At 44.7% G+C, this 22968-nt stretch overlaps 1 protein-coding gene across 1 annotated transcript in view; it reads right to left on the bottom strand.

Moving 5' to 3' along the window:
- Window positions 1–22968, bottom strand: part of RAPGEF1 (Rap guanine nucleotide exchange factor 1) — a 2911094-nt gene that overhangs the window by 110192 nt on the left and 2777934 nt on the right. The window contains exon 25 of the mRNA XM_044058589.1: window positions 7431–7559. Coding sequence (XP_043914524.1) covers window positions 7431–7559 — 129 coding nt within the window. The remainder of the gene's footprint in view (window positions 1–7430; window positions 7560–22968) is intronic.

Genomic DNA, 22968 nt, shown 5'->3' with positions numbered 1-22968 from the left:
GACTCTTCAGCATCAGAGTCTTCATAAGGGCAGAAAGGAGCCTCTGGAGGGTTTGTGTTATCTGAATCATCAGAGGAATCATCTGTTGAAACAGGCTCAGGGGGCTCTGCTCTAGGCCTCTTCTCTGGAGGTGGGTGAGAGGCCCTGTCAGGTTGAGGTTGGGATCCCCAGATTAAAGAAATGAGGTCCTCTGCTAAACTAAGCATTTGTGAACTAGAGCTAGGCCTGTGAGAGGGGATCTTAGCAGGCACAGATTTAGTAGTTTTAGCTGCTTTGGCCCTGGCAAAGGCCTTAATGGACATGGATGCAGGTGGCCTAGCAGCTCCACGTGCAGGGGTAGAAATATCCAAGGGGATAGTGTCAGATAATTCCTGAGAAACTGTAAGAGCAGGAGTGATTTCAGAAGCAGATTCCACCAGGTTGGAAGAGGCCTCGGTAGGAGGTAAGTTTTCGGCTGAAGGAAGAACCAATTGCTCGGTTTCAGCCGAAACAGAGACACTCGCGGTAGGCTTAACCGCGGTTTCGGCCGAAACCGCGGACCGCGAGTGTCGGTCCTTTTCCTTGCGCTTTTTAGATATTTGCGTAGTCGGAGGATCCGACGGCATAATGTAAGCAAAATCGGAGCCGAAAAACTCCTCAGCAAATTCCGACCGATGTCTAAGCGTCCGTCGGTTAAAAGAAGCACAGGCTAGACAAGCTGCTACGTCGTGGTCTGGGCCTAAACAAGGTAAGCAGTAAGAGTGGAAATCTTTATGAGGTATTTGTTTCCCACAAGTTAAACAGTTATTCACTTTTTCTGACATCGGCTGAGGCAAGAAAGAGTCCCCAGCGGGTACTTAGCTTTTAGAAGTCTTGGTAGTAGTAATCTCTGGTTCTGACCGACCGGCACTTGCGAACAGCTTCTGCTTGAGCCAGCGGCAAGAAAGACTGAGGAAAATGGCGTCGGCTGATGCCTTTATACCCGAATAACTGCAGCTATGACGTCAGGTGAAGTGCAACACCAGCCGAGGCCAGACCCAGACTTTGGAATCCGGCCGACCGAAGGGCTGCCTGACGACAGGACAACCCATTTGTAAGGACTGCAGAAGCATCCTTGAAGGACATCTGATAATGCTCTGTCCCTGCAAGAAATCTGAGGTATCTTCTGCAGCTTTGTCTGATTGGGACATGCAGGTATGCCTCCTTGAGGTCCAGAGTGACCAGCCAAGACCCCTTGCCCAGCATGGGAAGGAGTTGCTGCAATGTCAGCATTTTGAACTTTGGCACAATGAGATAAGTACTTAGAGTAGACAAGTCCAGTATAGGCCTCCATTTGTTTTCCTTTCTTGGAACAAGGAACAGTCTTGAATAAAATCCCTGGCCTTGTTCCTGTGGAGGGACCTTTTCTATTGCTTTTATATTTAACAGCTTTGAAACTTGAATGAGTGCCTCTGCCCTTTGATGAAGTGGCAGGTTTGGCATGCCTTGTCTTATTGGTAAAGTATGGAAGTGGAATCTGTAACCTTTGTCTATTAAATCCAGAATCCAGTTGTCCTTGGTTAAGATATGCCAGTTTTTTGAGAATAAGGATAATTTTCCGCCCAAAGGAGCTTCTCTTTGAGACTTTGTAGATGGTATGAAAGTCAAGTCATTGTGGTTGTCCTTGTGGTGCAGCTGGACTGCCTGCGCCACTTCTTTGATTTGGTGGTTGCCATTGGCGGCCCCTGTAGGAGCCTCGGTATTGCCCTCTACCTCGGGCACGCCTGTTTTTTTCCCCTTTGAAACTTGTCAGTGTCTGGAAAGGACCAACTCTTTGAAGGCCAATTCCTGCTGAATCTGGGTGGCTGAACCTGGAGGAAATCTTTGACTGTCTGTACTGATTTAGCTTTTTCCTCAATGGACTTCAACACATCTTGTGCATTAGCACCAAAAAGCTTCTGTTTTTCCAAAGGTGCATCAAGTAACTTTACTTTAACATGGTCTGGCAGTGGCTGTTCTTTTAACCAAGCATGTCTACGTATAACAGCCCCAGTCATAGCTGCCCTACATGAAGCCTCCAATGCATCATAACCACACTGAAGAAAATGATTGCTAACCTGCTGAGTATTATGTACTAGATCCTGCAATGCCTTTCTATCAATAGGCTCAGGAGAGGCTATCTTTTTCTGTAAATCATCCAGTAAAGAATCCTGGTACTGAAACATATGAAAAAGCCAGTTAAGTGACCTCATGGCCAGGGTGGTAGAGGTATAAACTTTTTTACCCCATCTCTCCAGGGACCTAGCTTCCCTATCCGCTGGCAGTGGATTCTTAGCTGTGGAAGTAGCCACTCCCTTGGGGCCCTGTGAAATAGTTTCTAGATCCACAAAATGGACCTTAAAGAGATGTTTGTGGGTGTCAGGGACCCTATAACATATGTCTGGCTTGACAGGAGCAGGAGGGAGAGAATCAGGGTTAGCACTGGAGTCGGAGAAAACATCATCCAGGACCATCCATAACTGGAGGGATAGCTAAAGGTCTGTGCTGGGGTAGCTCGAGGAAGGTACGTAGCCTTTTCCTAGAATCAGAGAATTCCTGACCCTGCCATTTAAAATGCTTCCTCATAGAGTGTAGGACCTCACCGAACGAAAAATCCTCTGGAGGAGAGGTAGAGGGAATTGATTCCTCAGCATCAGAGTCCTCATAGGCCTGGAAGGATTCTTCTTGGGTATCTGAAAGCTCAGAATCCCCAGATGCTTCATCTGAAGAGAGGTTGTCGCCCTGCTCAGTTCTGGGCCTTTTCTCTGCAGGCGGCTGAGAACCTCTGTCTGGATGAGGCTGAGACCCCCTGATAAGAGAAATAAGATCTGCAGCAAGAGACATGATCTGTTTATCAGAAGAAGGGGTCTGGGCCGTAGGTTTAGGATGGGCCTTGGCCTGGCTGGTGGCCTTAGCACGTGCAAAGGCCTTGATGGACATGGATACAGGAGGCCTAGCTGCCCCACGTGCAGGAGTAACCTTGTCCACAGGAATGGTGTCGGGTAGATCCAGAACTTCGGTTTCTGGAGGAAAATCAACAACCGGCACCGGTGTAGATTCCGAGACCGAAGGACGTGTTAACGCTGTGTCGTCGGCCTGGAGCGGTTGAAATACCGCTTCCGAAGGGACCAAAGCACTCGCGGAGGGTTTAGGAGGAGTATCGGTGGAGGACGCGGGCCGAGGATGTCAGTCCCGGTCCTTTCGTTTTTTGGTAGATTGAGTTGTCGGTTGTTCCGACAGCATGATATAAGCGAAAGATTAGCGAAAAGTCTTGACAAATTCTGCCCGGTGCCTGAGAGTGCGCTTATTAAAGCAAGCACAGGCAGCACAGGCCGAGATGTCGTGGTCTGGGCCCAGGCAAGGGAGGCAATAAGAATGGAAGTCCTTATGAGGTATTTGTTTACCACAAGACAAACAATTATTAACTTTCTCAATTTGTTCTGACATCGGATGAGGCAAGAAAAAATGTTCCCTAGCGGGTGCCAGCTTTTAGATGACTTCAGTACTGAAAACACAGGAGCTGACCGACCGGCACTTGCGAACTGCTTCTGCTTCGGGCACCGCGTGGCAAGAAAGACTAAAGAAGATGGCGTCGGCCGATGCCTTTATACTCCAGCCGTTCTGACGTCAGAGAGGAGGCGACACCAGCCGACGCCGGACCCAGACTTTGGAATCCGGCCGACCGAGGGCTGCCTGAGGCAGGACAACCCATATGTTATGACTGCAGTTGCATTCTTGAAGGACATCATCTACTGCACAATAACTGAGAATAAATCAGAGAAAGTTTGAGAAGACGGAATGGAAAAGCAATTTAAAAAGGGCCAGTAGAAGGACATCTGTACAGCTTCCAAAAATGCAACAAATTCCAGAAGGTTCAGGATGTTTGCCTGAAAGGGTTTGCACATGTATTTTTATACTCCACACAGATGTCAGACAATTTTTCCTCAGGCAGACAGCAACTGCTTGGAGTTATGATGGGGAAAAAAGGCAGGTAAACTGGGAACATGCTTTCTGGGAGTGTAATAAGTTGGCAGACTTTACAAACTCACTACAGAGTACTCTGCCAGAAATGTTGAGGGACCAAACAGTTATATCCAAGGAATCTCCCGTATTCTCCATATGTCTGGGCTATGGGGTAAGATTGCAAGATTGAAGCCTTTTCTTACACAGAAAAACATCCAGGTGCAGCTAAAATTTGCAAAACAATACATCAAGTCTCCCAAAAGCATGTGGGAAAATGTGTTACGTTCTAATGAGACCAATGTTGAACTTTTTGGCCACAATTCCAAAAGGTACGTTTGGCACAAAAACAACACTTCGCATCACCAAAAGAACACCATCCCCACGGTGAAGCATGGTGGTGGCAGTATCATGCTTTGGGGTGGGTTGCTTTTCTTCAGATGGAACTGGGGCTTTAGTCAAGGTGGAGGGAATTATGAACAGCTCCAAATACCAGTGACGTTTGACCCAAAACCTTCAGACGACTTCTAGAAAGCTGAAGATGAAGAGGAATTTCACCTTTCAGCATGACAATGACCCCAAGCACACATCCAAATCAACAAAAGAATGGCTTCACGAGAAGAAAATTAAAGTTTTGGAATGGCTCAGCCAGAGCCCACACCTAAATCCAACAGAAAATGTGTGGGGTGACCTGGAGAGGGCTGTGCACAAGACATGCCCTCGCAATCTGACAGTTTGAAGTGCTTTTGCAAGAAAGAGTGGTAAATACTGCCAAGTCAAGATGTGCCATGCCGATAGACTTCTACCCAAGAAAACTGAATGCTGTAATTAAATCAAAAGGTGCTTCCAACAAAGTATTAGTTTAAGGGTGTGCACACTTATGCAACCAAGTTATTGTACGTTTTTTATTTTTTATATCTTCCCCCAACAGATTTGTTTTTCAATTGAATCGTACAGGTTATAGGTCACATTAAAGGTGTGAAAAGTTCTGAAATGATTTATTGTGGTCTCATTTTTTATATCACAAAAACCTGGCATTTTAACAGGGGTGTGTAAACTACTTATATCCACTGTAATTTATGTGCTTACCAGTATGTTAGATTCCTCTGGTCTCTGTCCACTCACTAGAACAGCAGGACCGCTGCATTTGGTGTCATCTAGTGACAGCCCTCACAAGCCTGATCTCCTTCTTACCATGTGCTTATCTTACTGATTACTAGCCTTATGACATAAGCATGAGATCACACATTCTCCAAATGACCCCACAGATCTGTCAGGAAGGACAACACTGAGGGGAGAGTATATAACTTATGTATTTCTCAAGTCCTGTCTGGACATTGGAACAGCAGCACAGAATCCCTACTATACCGGTGGCCTATCTCAGTAAGCCTATCAATATATTTATTTCAAATAATTCCTGCTCTGGAAATAGAGTCAAGGCTTTAATGTTTCACAAAGGTATGCGAGGAAGACCAAGTAGCAAATGCTGTAATATCCTCGAGTGGAAGACTTCGGAGGAAACCACAGATGTGACTTGAACCCTGACAGAAATGTGCTTTTGAAGAAACAGGCAGTGTCTTACCAGTCTTGTCATAACAGATTGAGATAGAACCGGTAATCCATTTTGCCAAAGTAGTTTTCTAACCAAGCTTAACTGGTGAAAACTGACAAAGTTGCTCATGTTTAGTACGATTCAAGTAAAAACATTACTGAATGTGAATGCCAGTCTTCTTCCTTGCCAGCTCTTTAAATTCCCAGAGTGTTAGCTGAAGCTGAATTGGCCATGTCATAGCTGGGGCTTTATCTCTTTATGCCATAAAACTGGTCACCTTTAAGGAAACATAATGCATACAGGTACATGAAAGAAAAAAATTACCTTCTTGAAAAGTGAGTGGCTTTATTCTTCATTATTGGAAATTATACTGAGAGAATGGTTTTGTTGCAATTCATGCATTTCCTAAATCAGATGATACCAGCTCCGAGTCGCAGTATTTTGATAGGAGGCTGCATTATGAATTTGTCTGTTTACACAATGACTGTGTTAACCAGCAGCAGTAAACCTGCCTTGTTTGATGTGGCAGTGTTTTGGCTGGTAACTTGTACATGTTGGTTTCACCAGCAGCAGATCTTTTAGAAGTTATGCCACATATACTGTACATACAACCTTATCCTGCTACTTCTGCTGAATCAAACTATTGCAGATAAGCAAACACAACATTTTGAAGGCCATACTGGGTTGCAATACCAATTTTAATTTGTAATATATTCACAATGCATTCATAACCAATTCTGCCTTGCTTCTTGGCTACACACCATCACAGCACCTTGTATTTTAAGACAGCAAGTCCATGTCTGTTTTAAGTCATCCCCGGAGTTCAAGCAACTGCACTAAATACAAATTTTTAATCAATTTTATTTTAACATACTATGGTAGGTAGTGATAATAAACCAATACCAAACTTGCACATCATCTGCAACAAGTCCACGGAGTACATTTAAATCTGTTATTTTTAATGACAGTCTGCATGTCAACATCATTTCATAAATTATGTTAAGTAAGGTATTCAAACATGCAGGCAGGACGTAACATTGGCTTATTCATTCCTTTTTGTTATACAGCACTCAGCTTTGTTTTCATACTTTACCCCTGATAACAAGTATGGACATGAAGATCATTCTGAATACATTTGTTTTAAAGTTCCCAATTTTGGCAACACTGCAGTGTGAACAAATGTTATGGCATTTCATTTCGGCAGCTGCACCTAGATGTCACCAAATAACTATATCTAGCACAGCAAGCAGGGCAGCGCAGAAGGTAACACTAACTTATGAAGATGTCTAAAACAAGACAGTACACAACAGGGCCAACACTCGGATTTTCACAAGATGCTTAAAGCATACAAAGAGGAGCATATTTTTCACAAACTCTAAATGCAAGCTGTTAAAAGTTAGAATAGTAGAAGGAACACAAGAAAGTGTACAGATACCCTTAATAATAATTTATTTATTTAACATTTGTTGACCGGGACAAGCCTTTCTCTTTTTGAGAAGAGAAGCACAGTCTCTGAGCTTTTCAGTTTCTCTTGGCCATAATATGTAGTGTGTGTCTAACAACTGATAAAGCACATAGGAGTACCTTACATGTGAACCCCCTGAAATAAGAGTTATAGGCACATTCATTTAAAGTCTTTTCTCGTTAACATAATTAACACTCTGCACTCTAGATTTGTTTGTAAAATATCTTCGGTTTATGGAATTCTAACTTGCTGAAGCAAAAAGAATTAGCATAACCGAAATTACTTAAATCTCAAAAGCAAATAATTTTATCCAATGTACAGCACAGTTTTCATAACAAATAATTAGAGGAAATAAAGGTATTTCCTGAAATTACGAAGCATGTGTCTGCTACTAAAGTACTTCCAAACAATAAAACAGACAATTTAAAGATGCTGATCTGCAGAAGCACTACTTACCCAAGCTGAAAACGACGCATACTGTCCAGAATGTTGAACTGTTGCCAGCGTTTGGAAAAATTCACCTTCCCGTCAATGTAATCAGGATTACCAAGGTGAACGAATGTCAGATCTTGCAGAATTAGACCCCTGTTGTAAAAATAACATAACGCTAACTTTCCAAGGAACATACTTGAGAAGAAGACACACAAAACTCGGAGAACAGCCACTCATGCTCACACATTGCTTAAAGATGACTGAACATATTTAACATTTACTATTCCGTGGAACATGGCAAGCTTCACTACACAGACACCCTTGCTTCTACTCACTGCTCTTTCAATGCATTTCCTACTGCTATGCAACAGCCACACATGAAAAATAAAGTAGGGGAAACACCGTCGTCTTAACTGAGTAAGATATCACAGCCAGACTTCCAACCAGCCAAGCTCATTTTCAAATGCATTTGGAAATCCAAGTACTGGACTGCTCTCCCCATGACACGATCAAGCACCACAGCTAAGGTTATGTACTTATCACTGTGCTAGATTCTTGTTGTCCCCCTCCACCCATTTCAACTATGAGGTCACCTGCCTCATGGCTGATCTGAGTCGCTAACTTTTAGAGCTTCTCCAGTGCTCTCCCTTTCACATAATATGCATGTGGATACTCCTCAGATTGAATCTGACCCTAACGCTGACGGGATGTCTCTTAGGAATATGGGAAGCAAGAAATGAAGACAGGAGCAAGGCTTCACGCACAGCTCTATTAGGTTCCATGGTGAAGCCATAAGGAGTTGTTACAATTTGGCAGAGGAAAGGGAGGAGTAAGAGTTGTCAAGATGGATGAAGAGGGACAACAAGGATCTAGTGTTAACTACCTAACATTCATATCATGTGTTGTTCCCACTGTCTATCTTGACTGTTTGGGACAGAATTCCCAGTTACCATGATTCTGGGGTGGCATCATGGCAAGATACCCCTGAATATGGTGGAAATAAAGGCTGCTCTGGATCTTGACATAAGACAAAGTTTGCAATACTTGATAAAGGTGTGCAAAGTACCCCATGTTGCAGCAGCACATATACCCTCCATAGTGGACTGTTTGAAAAAGGCAGTAAATATAGAGATGGATCTAATGGAATGTGTTCTTGGAAAACATGAGCCTTTTGAGCTGTAAAACAAAGGTTATACCAGTCCAACATCCATCTAGAAAAAGTGACTGAAGAATCTTTCAATCGCCATTTGAAATTAGAAAAAAGATGCAAACAGATGAGCATCTGTACGTGTTGGTTTTGTGTGATGCATGTAAAATCACAGTTGATGATGCACACCTAAAGAATGCAAATTGTATTCTCCTTAGAATGAGTCAGGAAAAAGATGGGTGAACTGGAGAAACTGTCTCAAAGGTGACTCTGAACCTACTTTAAGTACAAAAAAGTAGGCTTCAGTCTAAGAGTTACTATATCTTTGTGAAAGGTAAAATATGGTTGTTTGCAGAGTAACGCTTGTGGTTCATAAATTCTCCTGGCTGAAGTTACTGCAACCAAGAACAAGATCTTCCAAGAAAGAAATGTCAAGGTAACAGAAGAAACAGGCCTTGAAAGGGGGTTGCATAAGGGCAAGATCAAGGTATCCAAAGAGGAATTGAGACCTTAATTGGAAGTCTCAATAGGATGGTACTGTTGAAAAAGGCTTTAGAGGTTTTTAGGGATGCTAAAGAAGACGAATTTGAACCAGCATGCTGCCAGTTGTACCTTGATGGATCAAAGTGATCTGCCAAACAAATTCAGACTAAATGGAAGAGAAGCTGAAGGAGGATCTAATGCCTCGAGAATAATCCAAATAAAAAAAACAAACTTATCGATTGTAAGCCTTTTGTGAATGAGATAAACTGTGAACCACTCTAGAAGGTAAAGATGAATCATTGATCATCACTGGAATTGGAGAAACCATGGGGTTAGTTTGAGAGACATGACTGTCCAGTTGAGGGCTGGGTAAAACAGGAGATCTAGTTTGGGATCAAGGATCCATGGTGGTTGTAAAAGATGGGGCCACAAGTATGGGAACCAAACTTGCTAAGGCCAGAAAGATGCTATGAGAATCACTGTTGTGTTGCACAGGGAGGCTTTCTGTAAGAACTTTGTTATTAACAGAACTGGCGAGAAGACATAAAGGAAACAAGGTGGTCAAGTATGGATTACAGCGTCCCCGGTGGCTGATACTGTTGAGGGAGGAGGACAAAGTAGCTGCTGTTTTTGAAATGGTAGAAGATGCAAAGAGGATGCAGCAAGGCTGACACCAGCAAATGAAAATTTCTGCTACCATTGTCTTGTTGAGGGAGTACTCATAAGGCATGAAAAATAATCGGACTCAATCAGCCCACTAGAATAATAATATGAACTTGAATGTGTTTTAATGTTAGACGTTCCCAAGGCATAAACAAGCTTTCTGAATCAATCCACTTCTCTGGATTCTTTATTAGGCAGAAGGAACATAAAACTCTCTTCTAACAGCTCCTTTCTGGTAGTTGTTGCAATCACAACTGAATCAACAAGAGGTCATTTAATCCAATGGGGGTGATCCTTGGAAGGAATAGACAATGTTACTGGCTTGAAAGGAATCCACAACCCTCCATGACCTCTGCTAGACTACATCAATGAGGCAAAACGCAGGATGGACCACTCAAGTAGTAAGCTGGCCAGTCCTGAAAGCCTCAAAGAACACATTGTCATTCGGGGAAGGGGTGTCAGTGGGACTGTTCCCCCTTTGCCTCAATAATTCCATTAGATCACCAAAACTGGTATCTTCAGAGGGAGGTCTGTGGAGACACTTCCCCTTCATTGAGATTGGTGACCTCAGTGAGAGATTCTTGGGGAGAAAACAAGCACCTCCTTTTACACACATACTTTCTATGCACTTCAAGTAGGAAGGGAAAGTACAGTTTTGTACCTACCATAAATGTAGATGTTCGAGTGTTCACCCTGCTGCAGTCATCACACTTGGGTTATCCTGTCGTCAGGCAGTCCCGCAGTTGGCCGGAATTCCAAAGTCTTGGTCCGGCGTCGGTTGCTGTCGCCTCTTCCCTGACGTCAGAGCGCCAGGGGTATATATAATGCAACCGAAGCCATTTTCTTCAGTTTTTCTTGCCCCAGATGTCAGGTGCCCCCAAAAAGGTGGTCAGAATTAGTACCAAAAGGAGCAAACACTGCACAAACACAAAATCCCATCAGCTATAAGCAAATACATCTGTAAGGCATAGAAGAGATGTTGCCAGTAGATCAGAGGGGATGGAGGGAGGGTAACCTGGACTGCAGCAAGGTGAACACTCGAACATCTACATTTATGGTAGGTACAAAAAGTACAGTTTTGTACCTACCATAAATGTAGATGTTCGAGTGCTCATACAGCTGCAGTAATCACAGATGGGTTCTCTGCCGTCAGGCGGGTCCTCGGTCGGCCGAATTCCAAAGTCTAGGTCCGGCGTCGGTTGTTGTCGCTTTCTTTCCTGACGTCAGTAAGGCAGGGGTATATAAGACACAGCTGACGCCATTTTCTTCAGTCTTTCTTGCCCCAGATGTCAGGTGCCCCCAGAAGGAAGGCAATACATAAATTATATTTATATACATGCTATGCAATATAATCAAAAATCAGTAGTTGCAAGCAAATATACCATAGAAGGATAACCCAATCAGGTTGTATGAAGAGGGGTTAGGCCCTAGGCCTTTACCAAGAGGGGAAGGAGGGAGGGAAAACTGTACTGCAGCTGTATTAGCACTCGAACATCTACATTTATGGTAGGTACAAAACTGTACTATGTTCATTGTGCATACAGCTGCAGTAATCACAGATGGGTAGAATCCCAAAGCTACGCACAGGGTGGTAGGCACTAGGTGGAACTGGGATGAGCCAGAATGCCCTGCAACACAGCAGTGGCAAAGCCTGCTCTAGTTTTGGAATATAAAGGCAAGTGGTAGTGTTTTGTGAAGGTATGCACAGAACTCCAAGTGGCTGCCTCCAAAATATCTTTGGTAGGAACTCCTCTGAGGAAGGCTGTAGAGATAGCTGTGGCCCTAGTGGAGTGGGATCTGATGCCTGTAGGGACAGATTTTCCATGATAGGAGTAACAAAACCGTATGCAGTGGCCTATCCATTTTGAAATTGTCTGTTTGGTAACTGGCTTCCCTTGAGCTCCTACAGCATAGGACACAAAAAGTTGGTCTGATTTCCTGAAAGGCTTTGTTCTGTCCAAATAATAACGTAGCTGTCTATGGATGTCTAAGGAGTGTAGCAGCCTTTCCCCTTTGTTTTGAGGATTGGGGTAAAAGGTAGGTAAGTGTATGGCTTGATTTAAAGCTACCCTGGACACCACTTTAGGCATAAATGACGGGTTGGTTCAAAGGGAAACCCTGTCCTGATGGAAGATGAGAAAGGGCTGCACAGCCATGAGGGCTTGTAGTTCCGAAACCCTACGAGCTGAGGTAATGGCCAGAAGGAAGGCTGTTTTCCAGGACAAATATTGCAAATCTGTTGAGGCAGCTAGTTCAAAGGGAGGCAATGTTAATTTTTCTAGAATGTAATTAAGATCCCAGGCTGGTATTGGTTGTTTCCTTGGTGGTCTTATATTCTTAGCCCCTCTGAGGAACTGTCTTAAGAGTGGGTGAGAGAATAAGGGTGGATCAGTGTTGAATTCTGCAGAAATGGCTGAGGCATGGATTTTTATAGAGGAAAATGAAAGTCCACTGTTCAGCAGCTCAGCTAGATACTGTAATACCAGAGGCAAATTCAGTTTTCTAGGGTCCTGGCCTTTTTTCTTATTCCAAGAGCAAAACCGTTTCCATTTTGCGGAGTAAGCCTTTCTAGTAGATGGCCTTCTGGCCTCCAAAATGACATCCTGCACCTCTTTGGGGAGTAGGGTCTGTTGTGGTGCTAAGGAATTTTCCATGCAGCGAGATCGAGTGTTTTCAGCTGACTGTGAAGAGTTTTGTAGCTGTGCTGAGTCAGCAGAAGAGGCATTAGAGGTAGGGACCAGGGAGGAGTATGTGTTAGGCTCCTCAGGAGTGGGTAACAGTGTTGTCTTGGCCAGTCTGGAGCAATCAGTATCATCTTCGGTCTGTCTGCTCTTGCTTTCAAGAGTACCTTGGGCAGAAGAGGCAGAGGTGGGAAAGCGTAAACTGTCCATGCTGTCCAACTGAATGAAAGGGCGTCCACTCTCCAGGCCTTTGGATGAAAGGTCCTTGAACAGAACTTTTCCAATTGATGATTCCTGTGGGAGGCGAAAAGATCTATGTCTGGCCTCCCCCACGCTTGGATTATCTTTGTAAACACTTGAGGATGCAACTTCCATTCGTGTGGATCTGTCATATTTCTGCTTAGATTGTCTGCCAGCGTGTTTTCCAAACCTGGCAAGTACTGTGCCTGAAGTTCGATTTGCCATTCCAGAGCCAAGTTCCAAAGTGTCATGGCTAGTCTGCACAGGGGGTATGAATGTGTTCCTCCTTGTTTGTTTATGTACCACATTACTGTGGTGTTGTCTGTTTTTATCAATAATTGTCCTGGATGCAGGAGGTCCTTGAAAGCTGTAATTGCATTTATCACTGCTAGCATTTCTTTCTGATTGATGTGAAGGTGCTTTTCCTTTTGGGACCATTTGCCCTGAATGCACCTGTCTGTCATGTGTGCGCCCCCCAGGCATAATCTGAGGCATCTGTTGTGATGACTTGATTTGCTTGAGGCTTGCAGAATGGGAGACCTGTGTTTGTTTGACATGCTTGGGCCCACCATAGAAATTCCTTTTGCAAACATGGAATTATTGCTATTATTGTTTCCAAACTGTGGCTGTGTTGAGACCATAGGTTTTTTAGGTACCATTGAAGTTTCCTCATATGCAACTTTGCACATGAGATTAAAAGAATGCAAGATGCCATGAAGCCCAGAGCCTGCAGGATTTTCCTTGCAATAAGCCTGGTACAATTTGCTAGTATTTTGAAGTACTGAGTTAGTTGCCCCTGTTTTTCTGGCGTAAGATCTGGGTGTTTGTGTCCAAGTTGGCACCCAGGAAAGTTATTTTCTGAGATGGTGTTAGCCTGGATTTCTCTTTGTTGACTGTGTATCCCAGGGAATTCAGTAACGGTGTTACATAAGCCAGATGTTCCAGAAGTATGTGCTTGCTGTCCGCTTGGATCAGGCAGTCGTCCAAATAAAAGTAAATTTGTATCCCTTGAAGTCTGCAGTAGGCAATTACTGATGCCAGGCATTTCGTGAATACTCTGGGCGCAGTAGATAAGACAAAGGGCAATGCAGAGAATTGACAGTGAATTGAACCTGCAAGAAATCTGAGGCATCTTCTGCAGCTTTGTCTGATTGGGACATGCAGGTATGCCTCCTTGAGGTCCAATGTTACCAGCCAAAACTCCTTGCCCAGCATGGGAAGAAGCTGCTGTAATGTGAGCATCTTGAATTTTGTGCAGTAAGAATGTGTTTAGGATGGATAAGTCCAAAATGGGTCTCCAGTCGGTTCCTTTCCTTGGTACCAGAAATAGCCTGGAATAAAAACCTTGACCTTGTTCGTGAGTAGGTACCTCTTGAATAGCTTTCATGTCTATGAGCTTTGAAATTTGTAGTTGTGCCTCTGCCCTTTGATTGTGTGGCAGGTTTGGCATGCCTCTCATTTTTGGAAGAGTGTGAAAATGAAATCTGTAGCCTCTGTTTATAACGTCCAGGATCCATTTGTCTGTTGTGACAATATGCCAATTTCTTGTAAATAATGCCAGCTTTTCTCCCAGGGGTGCTGCCAGCTGAGACTTGCTTGGCACGGAAAGGAGGAAGTCATTGGGTTTGTTTCCTGTATTGTTGTGCACTGTCTTCGCCACCTCTTGGTGCTGGTGTTTGCCATTGCCTGCCTCTATATGATCCTTGTGATTGTCCTCTGCCCCTTGTGCGCCTGTATCTACCTCTGTGGGGCTTGTCCGTGGCTGGAAAGGACCAGTTTGTAGAAGGCCAATTTCTGCTAAAACGTGGTGGTTGAACCTGTAGAAAAGCTTTGACAGTTTGCATAGATTTGGCTTTTTCTTCCATTTTCCGTAGTATCTCCTCAGCATTAGTACCAAATAGCACATCCTTTTGTAAAGGAGCATCTAGTAGGAGTTAGGAACTCTGTAGTACCTATCAGGCTTGACTGGGGCAGGAGGCAGGGAATCCGGATTAAGGCAAGCCTCCGAATAAAAATCAAGTATGTCCAAGACAGGAGGTATCGCCAGAGGTCTGTGTTGAGGTAACAAAAGAAATTCCCTAAGTCTTTTCTTGGAATCAGAAAAGTCTTGGCCTTCCCAATGGAAGTGTTCCCTCAAGGTGTGCAAGGTTTCCCCAAAAGAAAAATTCTCTGGAGGAGATACAGAAGGAATGGACTGCTCTGCATCAGAATCTTCAAAAGGGGAGTAAGAGTGTTCCTCTACATCAGAATGTTCTGAAAAAATGAAGCCCTGATCAGAAGAGGGAGAATCTTCCTCCACTCTGGGTCTCTTGTCTGGAGGGGGTTGGGAACCCCTGATAAGAGTAATTAAATCCTCAGCCATTTTAAGCATCTGCCTTTTAGGCATGGAGCCTGGAGATGGGCCCTGTGCAACAGGCCTCTTGGGATGCCTGGCTGATTTGGACTTAGTAAAGGCCTTAATGGAAAAGGAAGATGAGGGTCTAAAGACACCATGGGTGGAAGTGGACCTGTCCACATTAGGAGGCTCAACACACACAGTGGCCGGTGGTTGTAGTCTGGGTATGGGCCGAGGTACCTGCGGTCTCGGTTACAGAAGACACCGCCAAAGAAGTGTCGTCGGTAGTCAGGGACTGCATAGGCGTCTCGCTGAGAACGGACCACGTGTAGCGGTTTTGGCGTGGTTTGGTGGAGACCTCGGACCTCGTGTCGGTCCTTGTCCTTGTGCTTTTGGACAAAGCGGTAGTGAGTCCCCAGCGACATTTTATAATGAAAGGCTTTAGCAAAAGGTGTTGTGCCAACTCCGCCTGACGCTTAATAGTGCGTTTATTGAAAGTAGCGCAAAAGCGACAGCCCGAGACGTCGTGGTCTGGGCCTAAACAAGGTATGCAGAGGGAATGGAAATCCTTATGCGGTATTTGCTTCCCACAAGAAATACAATTGTTAACTTTTTCTGACATCGGTCTGAGTTAAGAAAAGTTTCCCCAACGGGGTACTTAGCTTTAAAGAAGACTTCGGTTTCCAATTTTTCGTAAATTCAGGAGCTGGCCGACCGGCACTTGCGAACTGCTTCTGTTTCGGGCACCGCGCGGCAAAAAAGACTGAAGAAAATGGCGTTGGTTGTGTCTTATATACCCCTGCCTCACTGATGTCAGGAAAGAAAGCGACAACAACCGACGCCGGACCTAGACTTTGGAATTCGGCCGACCGAGGACCCGCCTGACGGCAGAGAACCCATCTGTGATTACTGCAGCTGTATACACGATGAACATCTGTACTATGTTCATCGTGTTACCCTGCTGCAGTCATCACACTTGGGTAGAATCCCAAAGCTAAGGTAGGGGGGAGGTATCATAGGGGGTTAATGGAGGCAATAAGGCCCTGCAGAACTGCAGTGGCGAAGCCCGCCCTGGACTTAGAGTAAAGAGGTAAGTGATAGTGTTTGGTAAAGGTGTGTACTGAACTCCAAGTTGCAGCTTCTAAAATTTTCTTGGTTGGAACCCCCCTGAGAAAGGCTGTAGAGGTAGCTGTTGCCCTGGTAGAGTGGGATCTCATGGTAGCAGGAACTGGTTTCCCATGATGGGTATAGCAGAAACATATGCAATGACCTATCCATTTAGAAATGGTTTGCTTAGATATAGCCTTCCCTTGAGAAGCTGTAGCATAGGATACAAAGAGCTGGTCAGTTTTTCTGAAAGCCTTAGTTTTGTCCAAGTAGTAATGAAGCTGCCTGTGAATGCCCAAGGAATGCAGGAGTCTCTCACCTTTGTTCTGTGGATTGGGGAAGAAGGTGGGTAAGTGGATGGTTTGATTTAAACCTACACTGGAAACCACCTTAGGCATAAAGGAAGGATTAGTTCATAGAGAAACTCTGTCTTGATGAAAAATAAGGAAAGGTTCCACTGCCATTAGTGCCTGTAGCTCCGAGACTCTCCTAGCTGAAGTTATTGCTAGGAGCAGGGCAGTCTTCCATGATAGGAACTGAAGATCTGCAGAGAAAGCTGGTTCAAAGGGAGGTAGCGTTAGTTTTTCCAGAACAAAGTTGAGGTCCCATGTTGGTGTAGGAGCTCTCCTGGGTGGTCTAACGTTTTTTGCCCCTCTGAGGAACTGCCTTAGAAGAGGATGTGAAAATAAAGGTGGATCCGTGTTGTAGTGAGCTGAAATAGCTGAAGCATGGATTTTAATTGAGGAGAAGGAAAGTCCTTTGTGCAACATCTCAGCTAAATATTGTAGAATGTGAGGCATGTGAGGCTGAATTGTGTCTTGGCCTTTAGTTTGGTTCCAGGCACAAAACCTTTTCCATTTGTCCGAATAAGCCTTCCTGGTGCTTGGCCTCCTGGCTTCCAGAATAACATCCAGAACTGCTTGTGAAAGAGGAGCTGGTTGGATGTTTAGTTGATTTGCCATGCAGCCAGATTTAAAGTTTTGAGCTGGCTGTGAAGAATCTGTTTGTTTTGTTGTGTGAGCAAATGGGATAGTTGAGGCAATATCCATGGTGGGCTGTGGGCCATATTTTTCAATAGCGGGTACCAGTGCTGGCGTGGCCAGTCTGGGGCTATGAGAATCAGTCGTGGTCTCTCCTTTTTTACCTTCAAAAGAACCTTTGTGGGGAGAGGTAATGGAGGGAAGGCATATGCTGTCAGGTTTTTCCAACTGAAAGAGAGAGAGTCCACTTTCCAAGCTTGATGGTGGAATGTCCTTGTACAAAATTTTGTCAGTTGGTAGTTTTGAAGACTGGCAAACAGGTCTATGTTTGGAAGGCCCCATTTTTGAGTTATCATTGCAAATATTTGTGGATCTAGTTTCCACTCGTGGGAATCTTTGATGTTTCTGCTGAGGTCGTCTGCCAATGTGTTGTTCTGTCCTGGCAAGAATTGAGCTTGTAACTGGACTTGGTAGGCCACAGCTGTGTTCCATAAGATCATTGCTTGCCTGCATAGAGGGTAGGAATGTGTACCCCCTTGTTTGTTTATGTACCACATTACTGTGTTGTTGTCCGTCTTTATTGCAAGTTGTCCTGGATGTAATAGATCCTTGAAGGCTGTCAGAGCTTTCTGTACAGCTAGCATCTCTTTTTGATTTATGTGCAGATTTCTTTGATCTGCAGTCCATAGGCCTTGAATGCACTGTCCTGCCATGTGTGCCCCCCAGGTGTAATCTGAAGCATCTGTTGTGATAGTCTGCCTGGTTGAGGGCAAGGTGAAAGGCTGACCCTTGTTGAGGTGACATGCCTGTGTCCACCATAGAAATTCCTGTTGTAGGCAGGGAATGACAGATATCATTGTGTCCAAGCTGTGGCTGTGTTGAGACCATACGCTTTTTCGGTACCACTGTAATTTCCTCATATGCAGCTTTGCAAATGGTATTATTAGTATGCAAGATGCCATGAAGCCCAAAGCCTGCAGAATTTTTCTTGCAGTTAATTGGGTCTTTGTTGCCATTGTCTTGAAATACTGAGTCAGTTGTAGTTGCTTGTCTGACGTAAGATAAGCCTTCTGGGCCGTTGTATTCAAGCTGGCACCCAGTTTTACCTCATATCATGCGTTCCGGCCCCAAAACCCGGACCACACCACAAAAGGAGGGGGTGTATCCATATTCAAAAAGGATACCCACACCTCCAGGTTGGTGGCAACGCATGAAGCTTCGGAAACCATCCAGGTGCAGCTAACCATAGGCAAAACTGCTCTACAAATTGTAGCATGCTACAGGCCACCCTCTCAAACCCAGGAACCCCACACAGCCTTCCTGAAGACACTGGAGGGTATAAATGTATCTCCAAACACCATCATATTGGGTGACTTCAACTACCCGAATATAGACTGGGAACATTACTCAAGCCCTAACTTTCTAGCCCAACGGTTCCTGGAGTTCATAAATTCAAATGCCATGGAACAGCTAGTCACTGTTCCCACGAGAGGAGAAAATATACTAGATCTCATTATCACAAACATGGGGACAAAATGCTCCACACCGGAAGTATATCCCTCATTGGTGAGATCTGATCATAAACTAATCTCACTGGAAATCCACATCCGCCCCACCCCAAACAAAAAGACCACAGTGAAGAACTTCTCTAAAGCAAACTTCACACTACTCAAGACTGGTGTGGTATCCTTCAAGGCCCCTGAGCCAGTGGAAACCACAACCCAAGCTTCGGAAGCCCTTACAGTTGCCTTTTATGAACACCTCCAGGACTGCATGGATCAGGCAACCCCAAATAAAACCAAGACTCTTTCCACAAAGGGCAAACGTCCAGTCTGGTGGACCCCAGCCATTAACAAACTTTACAATAAGAGGAGAAAGCTATTACATGGTAGAACAAAATCCATAAAAGGGAAGTCACCCCTGATCATTATTAGTAGAAAATACGAGCACTCATAAAATCAACTAAGGATAATTTTGAGAGAAAAATTGCCATGGATTCAAAGGACAATCATAAGGCCTTTTTCAGCTATGTTAGGAACCTGGGTGGAAACTCCCAGATATGCTCAGAATTAGTCCAAAATGATACAAAAATCACTGAACCCACAGACACTGCCAACATACTGGCAGACAGGTTCAGTGCAAACTTCACCCCCCTCTCCCCCCCTAAAGGAGAGATAACTATCCCAGCGGAGTGTAGCCTCCCAGACATCTCAAATGCGCAGGTGAAAGCTGCTCTCTCTAAAGCTAAAAACACAGCATCAATGGGACGGATGGGGTCCCGGCTGTGTGCTACGAGCTAAATGAGGAATTAAACCCGCACGTAAGGCAGCTATTTAATCTCAGCCTTACCACAGGATCGTGCCCAAGGAGTGGCGTCGGCAACTGTGGTCCCACTCCACAAAGGCGGTGCCTCTCGGACCCTGGTAATTACTGCCCCATAAGCTTAACAAGTCTAGTCTGCAAAGCTATGGAGAGGATCATAATGGAGCTCATAAACAAAGATATAGGGGACTTGCAGACATTGGACCCGACCCAGTTTGGCTTCGTCAAGGGCAGATCATGCCTTTTGAACTTGGTCGACTTCTTGAAACAGTCACCAAGGCCATTGATGAGGAAAGGCAGTCCATACAGCCTACCTTGACCTTGCAAAGGCTTTGACACAATACCCCACTCGGGTATTGTAGAAAAACTTACCAGCTTAAATGTAACCCATATGTCACAAGATGGGTTGCAAACTGGCTTAAGGACAGATCCCACAGGGTTAGAGTTGCTGGCTATGTCAGACTCCAAGCGGTCACAAGTGGTGTCCCACAGGGCTCGGTCCTTGGCCCCTATTGTTCAGCATCTACTTCTCAGAAGTACAGGCCAACATGGGAGGACTTTGGCTGACAAAGTTTGCAGATGACTGCAAACTGGCCATAGTGGAAAGTGCATCGGACACGGATATCCTTCAGAAGGGACTCACGGAAACAGATAGCTGGTGCCAGAGCCATGGCCTGAAGTTAAACGCCAAAAATGTATAGTCATACCCTTCGGGAAAAACAAGGTAACCCCAAGCTACCATATAGGTGGCAATCCACTAAGCACAGAAGAGGTTATCAGGGACCTGGGGACCCAGGTTGACAGTGGCCTTTCTTTTGACACTCACGTTGCTAAAGTGGTTAGAAAGACCTTCTACATTGCCCACCTGATCATGAAGGGATTCACATCCAGATCTAGTGAGGTCATTGTTCCCCTGTACTCTTCACTTATCAGACCAATGATCGAGTACAATGCCCCATTCGGGATGTATCTCACCCGACATTTGCAGCAATTGCAGAGACCCCAAAAGTTCCTCACCAAAAGGATAAAGGGACTCCAAAATCTGTCATATGCTGCCAGATTGAAGAAACTCCAGCTCTATTCAGTCGCATACCGTCTGCTCAGAGGTGACATGTGCCTGACATACAAGGCCATGTCCAACCCGGAATTAATGGACATGCTCCACCTCAAAAAATCCCAATCCACCAAAACCACTAGAGCAAGCGACTTAAACCTTAGCACGGATATAAATAGGACGTGCTGGAGGGATAGATTTATCACTCAGAGACTCCCTATGCTGTGGAATAAAATCCCGGTCCATGTGAGGCAGAGCACCTCGCTGGCTCTGTTCAAGAGAAATCTTGACCTGTGGATGGGAGATCGTAGGTTTACCCAGGGAATAATCTCTGTGTCACTGCTGGACAGAGGCACAACAAACTAATGGGCACAGTATTTTTTCATATAAGGGGTGGCGTAAGCCACAAAACTTTGGGCTAGGCTTATAAATGCCTTAGGGCAGATAGCCTAGTATAAACCTATGAACCTATGAACCTAAGGAATGTCATTTTTTGTGAGGGTACTAGTTTTGACTTCTTTTCATTTACTGTGTACCCCAGGCAGTTTAGTAGATGCTTTACAAAGGCCAGATGATGTAAGAGAATGTCTTTGCTTTCTGCTTGGATAAGGTGGTCGTCCAGGTATGGATATATTTGAATTCCTCTTTGTCTGCAGTATGCAATTACTGGTGCCAGGCATTTTGTGAAAACTCTGGGTGCAGTAGATAAGCCAAAGGGCAGTGCAGAGAATTGGTAATGGGTTGAACCTGCAATGAAACGGAGGTATCTTCTGCAACTTTGTCTGATAGGGACATGCAGGTATGCCTCCTTGAGGTCCAACGTTACTAGCCATGCTTCCTTGCCCAACATGGGAAGTAGCTGCTGTAGTGTTAGCATCTTGAATTTGGGTACTTGTAAATAAGTCTTTAGAATTGAAAGGTCCAGAATTGGTCTCCAGGCATTGTCCTTTCTGGGCATTAGAAAGCGTCTTGAGTAAAATCCTTGGCCTTGCTCTCGAGTAGGTACCAGTTGAATGGCTCTCATGTCAATGAGAGCTGTAATTTGCTTTTGTGCCTCTGCTCACTGATTTTGTGGCAGGTTTGGCATTCCTCTTTTCATTGGCAAGGTGTGAAAGTGGAATCTGTATCCTCGTAAAATTATGTCTAGGACCCATTTGTGCTTTGTGACTATGTGCCAGTTGTCTGCAAAAAGTGTGAGTTTTCCCCCCAAGGGGGCTGCCAAGAGGGTATTGCTTGGCCAGATGAGGTGCAAGTCATTGAGTTTGCCTTCTGGTAGATTGGGACCTGTCTTCTCCTCCCTTCTGTGTTGTAGTGCCCCATTGGCGAGGTTTATACTGGGCTTGTGGTTGTCCTCTGCCCCTTGGGCATCTGTATTTACCTCTCTGCAGTCTGTCAGTGGCTGGAAAGAACCAATTTTTTGTTAGCCAGTTTCTGCTGAAGCGAGAGGGTTGTACTTGTAGGAAATCTTTGACTGTCTGCATAGATTTTGCCTTATCTTCCATTTTCTTTAAAACTTCTTCTGCTTTAACTCCAAAAAGAACGTCCTGCTGTAAGGGAGCATCTAGTAGTTTTGCTTTAACATGATCAGGCAGAGTTTGTTCCTTTAGCCAAGCATGCCTACGTATAACAGACCCAGTGACAGCTGCTCTGCAGGAGGCCTCCAAAGAATCAAACCCACATTGTAAGGTATGTTTGCCCACCTGCTCAGTGGCGTGCAACAGATCCTGTACTTCTTTCAATTCAGATTGTTGAGATTAGAAATTGCTGATACTTAAGCATATGAAATTGACAATTCAGTGCCCTCATTAGCTAGTGTGGCTGAGGTGTAAACCTTTTTCCCCCACCTGTCTAGTGCTCTGGAATCTATCTCAGAAGGTACTGGGTTTTTAGCCATAGAAGCCTTAGCCCCCTTGGGACCCTGGGAGATAGTCTCTGGGTCAGCTACTGGGCTTTTGTAAAGAAATTTGTGGGAGTCAGGCAATCTGTAGTATCTGTCAGGCTTAGCCGGAGCAGGAGGTAGAGAGTCTGGGTTGAAACTGGATTCTAAATAGACATCATCCACAATGTCCAAAACTGGTGGGATGGCAAGTGGTCTGTGTTGGGGGAGTAAAATAAACTCTCTGAGCCTTTTCTTTGAATCAGAGTAGTCTTGACCTTCCCAGTGAAAATGTTCCCTCATAGTGTGTAAAGTTTCCCCAAAGGAGTAGTATTCAGGAGGAGAAGCTGAGGGAATAGAGTCCCCTCAGCATCAGAGTCTTCATAAGGAGAGAAGGAATAGTCTTGGTCCTCAGAGGAGTCTGAAGAAATGGACATTTGCTCAGAGGAAGCAAAATCTTCCTCTTGTCTAGGCCTTTTGTCAGGAGGGGGCTGTGAACCCCTGATTAAAGAAATCAAATCTTCAGCCATTTTGAGCATCTGTTTCTTAGGCATAGGGCCTTGAACAGGAGACTGAAGTGCAGTCCTTTTAGATTTAGAAGGAGTCTTCGACTTAGAAAACGTTTTAATGGTGAGAGTTGTCGGTCTGAAAACGCCTTAAGAAACCGATGGCGT

The sequence above is a fragment of the Protopterus annectens genome, chromosome 16.part0, assembly GCF_019279795.1.
Source record: "Protopterus annectens isolate FY-2018-M chromosome 16.part0, PAN1.0, whole genome shotgun sequence".
NCBI classification, from domain to species: Eukaryota; Metazoa; Chordata; order Ceratodontiformes; family Protopteridae; genus Protopterus; species Protopterus annectens.
The sequence above is the reverse complement of the archived record's forward strand: the minus strand, read 5'-3'. Positions and strand labels throughout refer to the sequence as shown.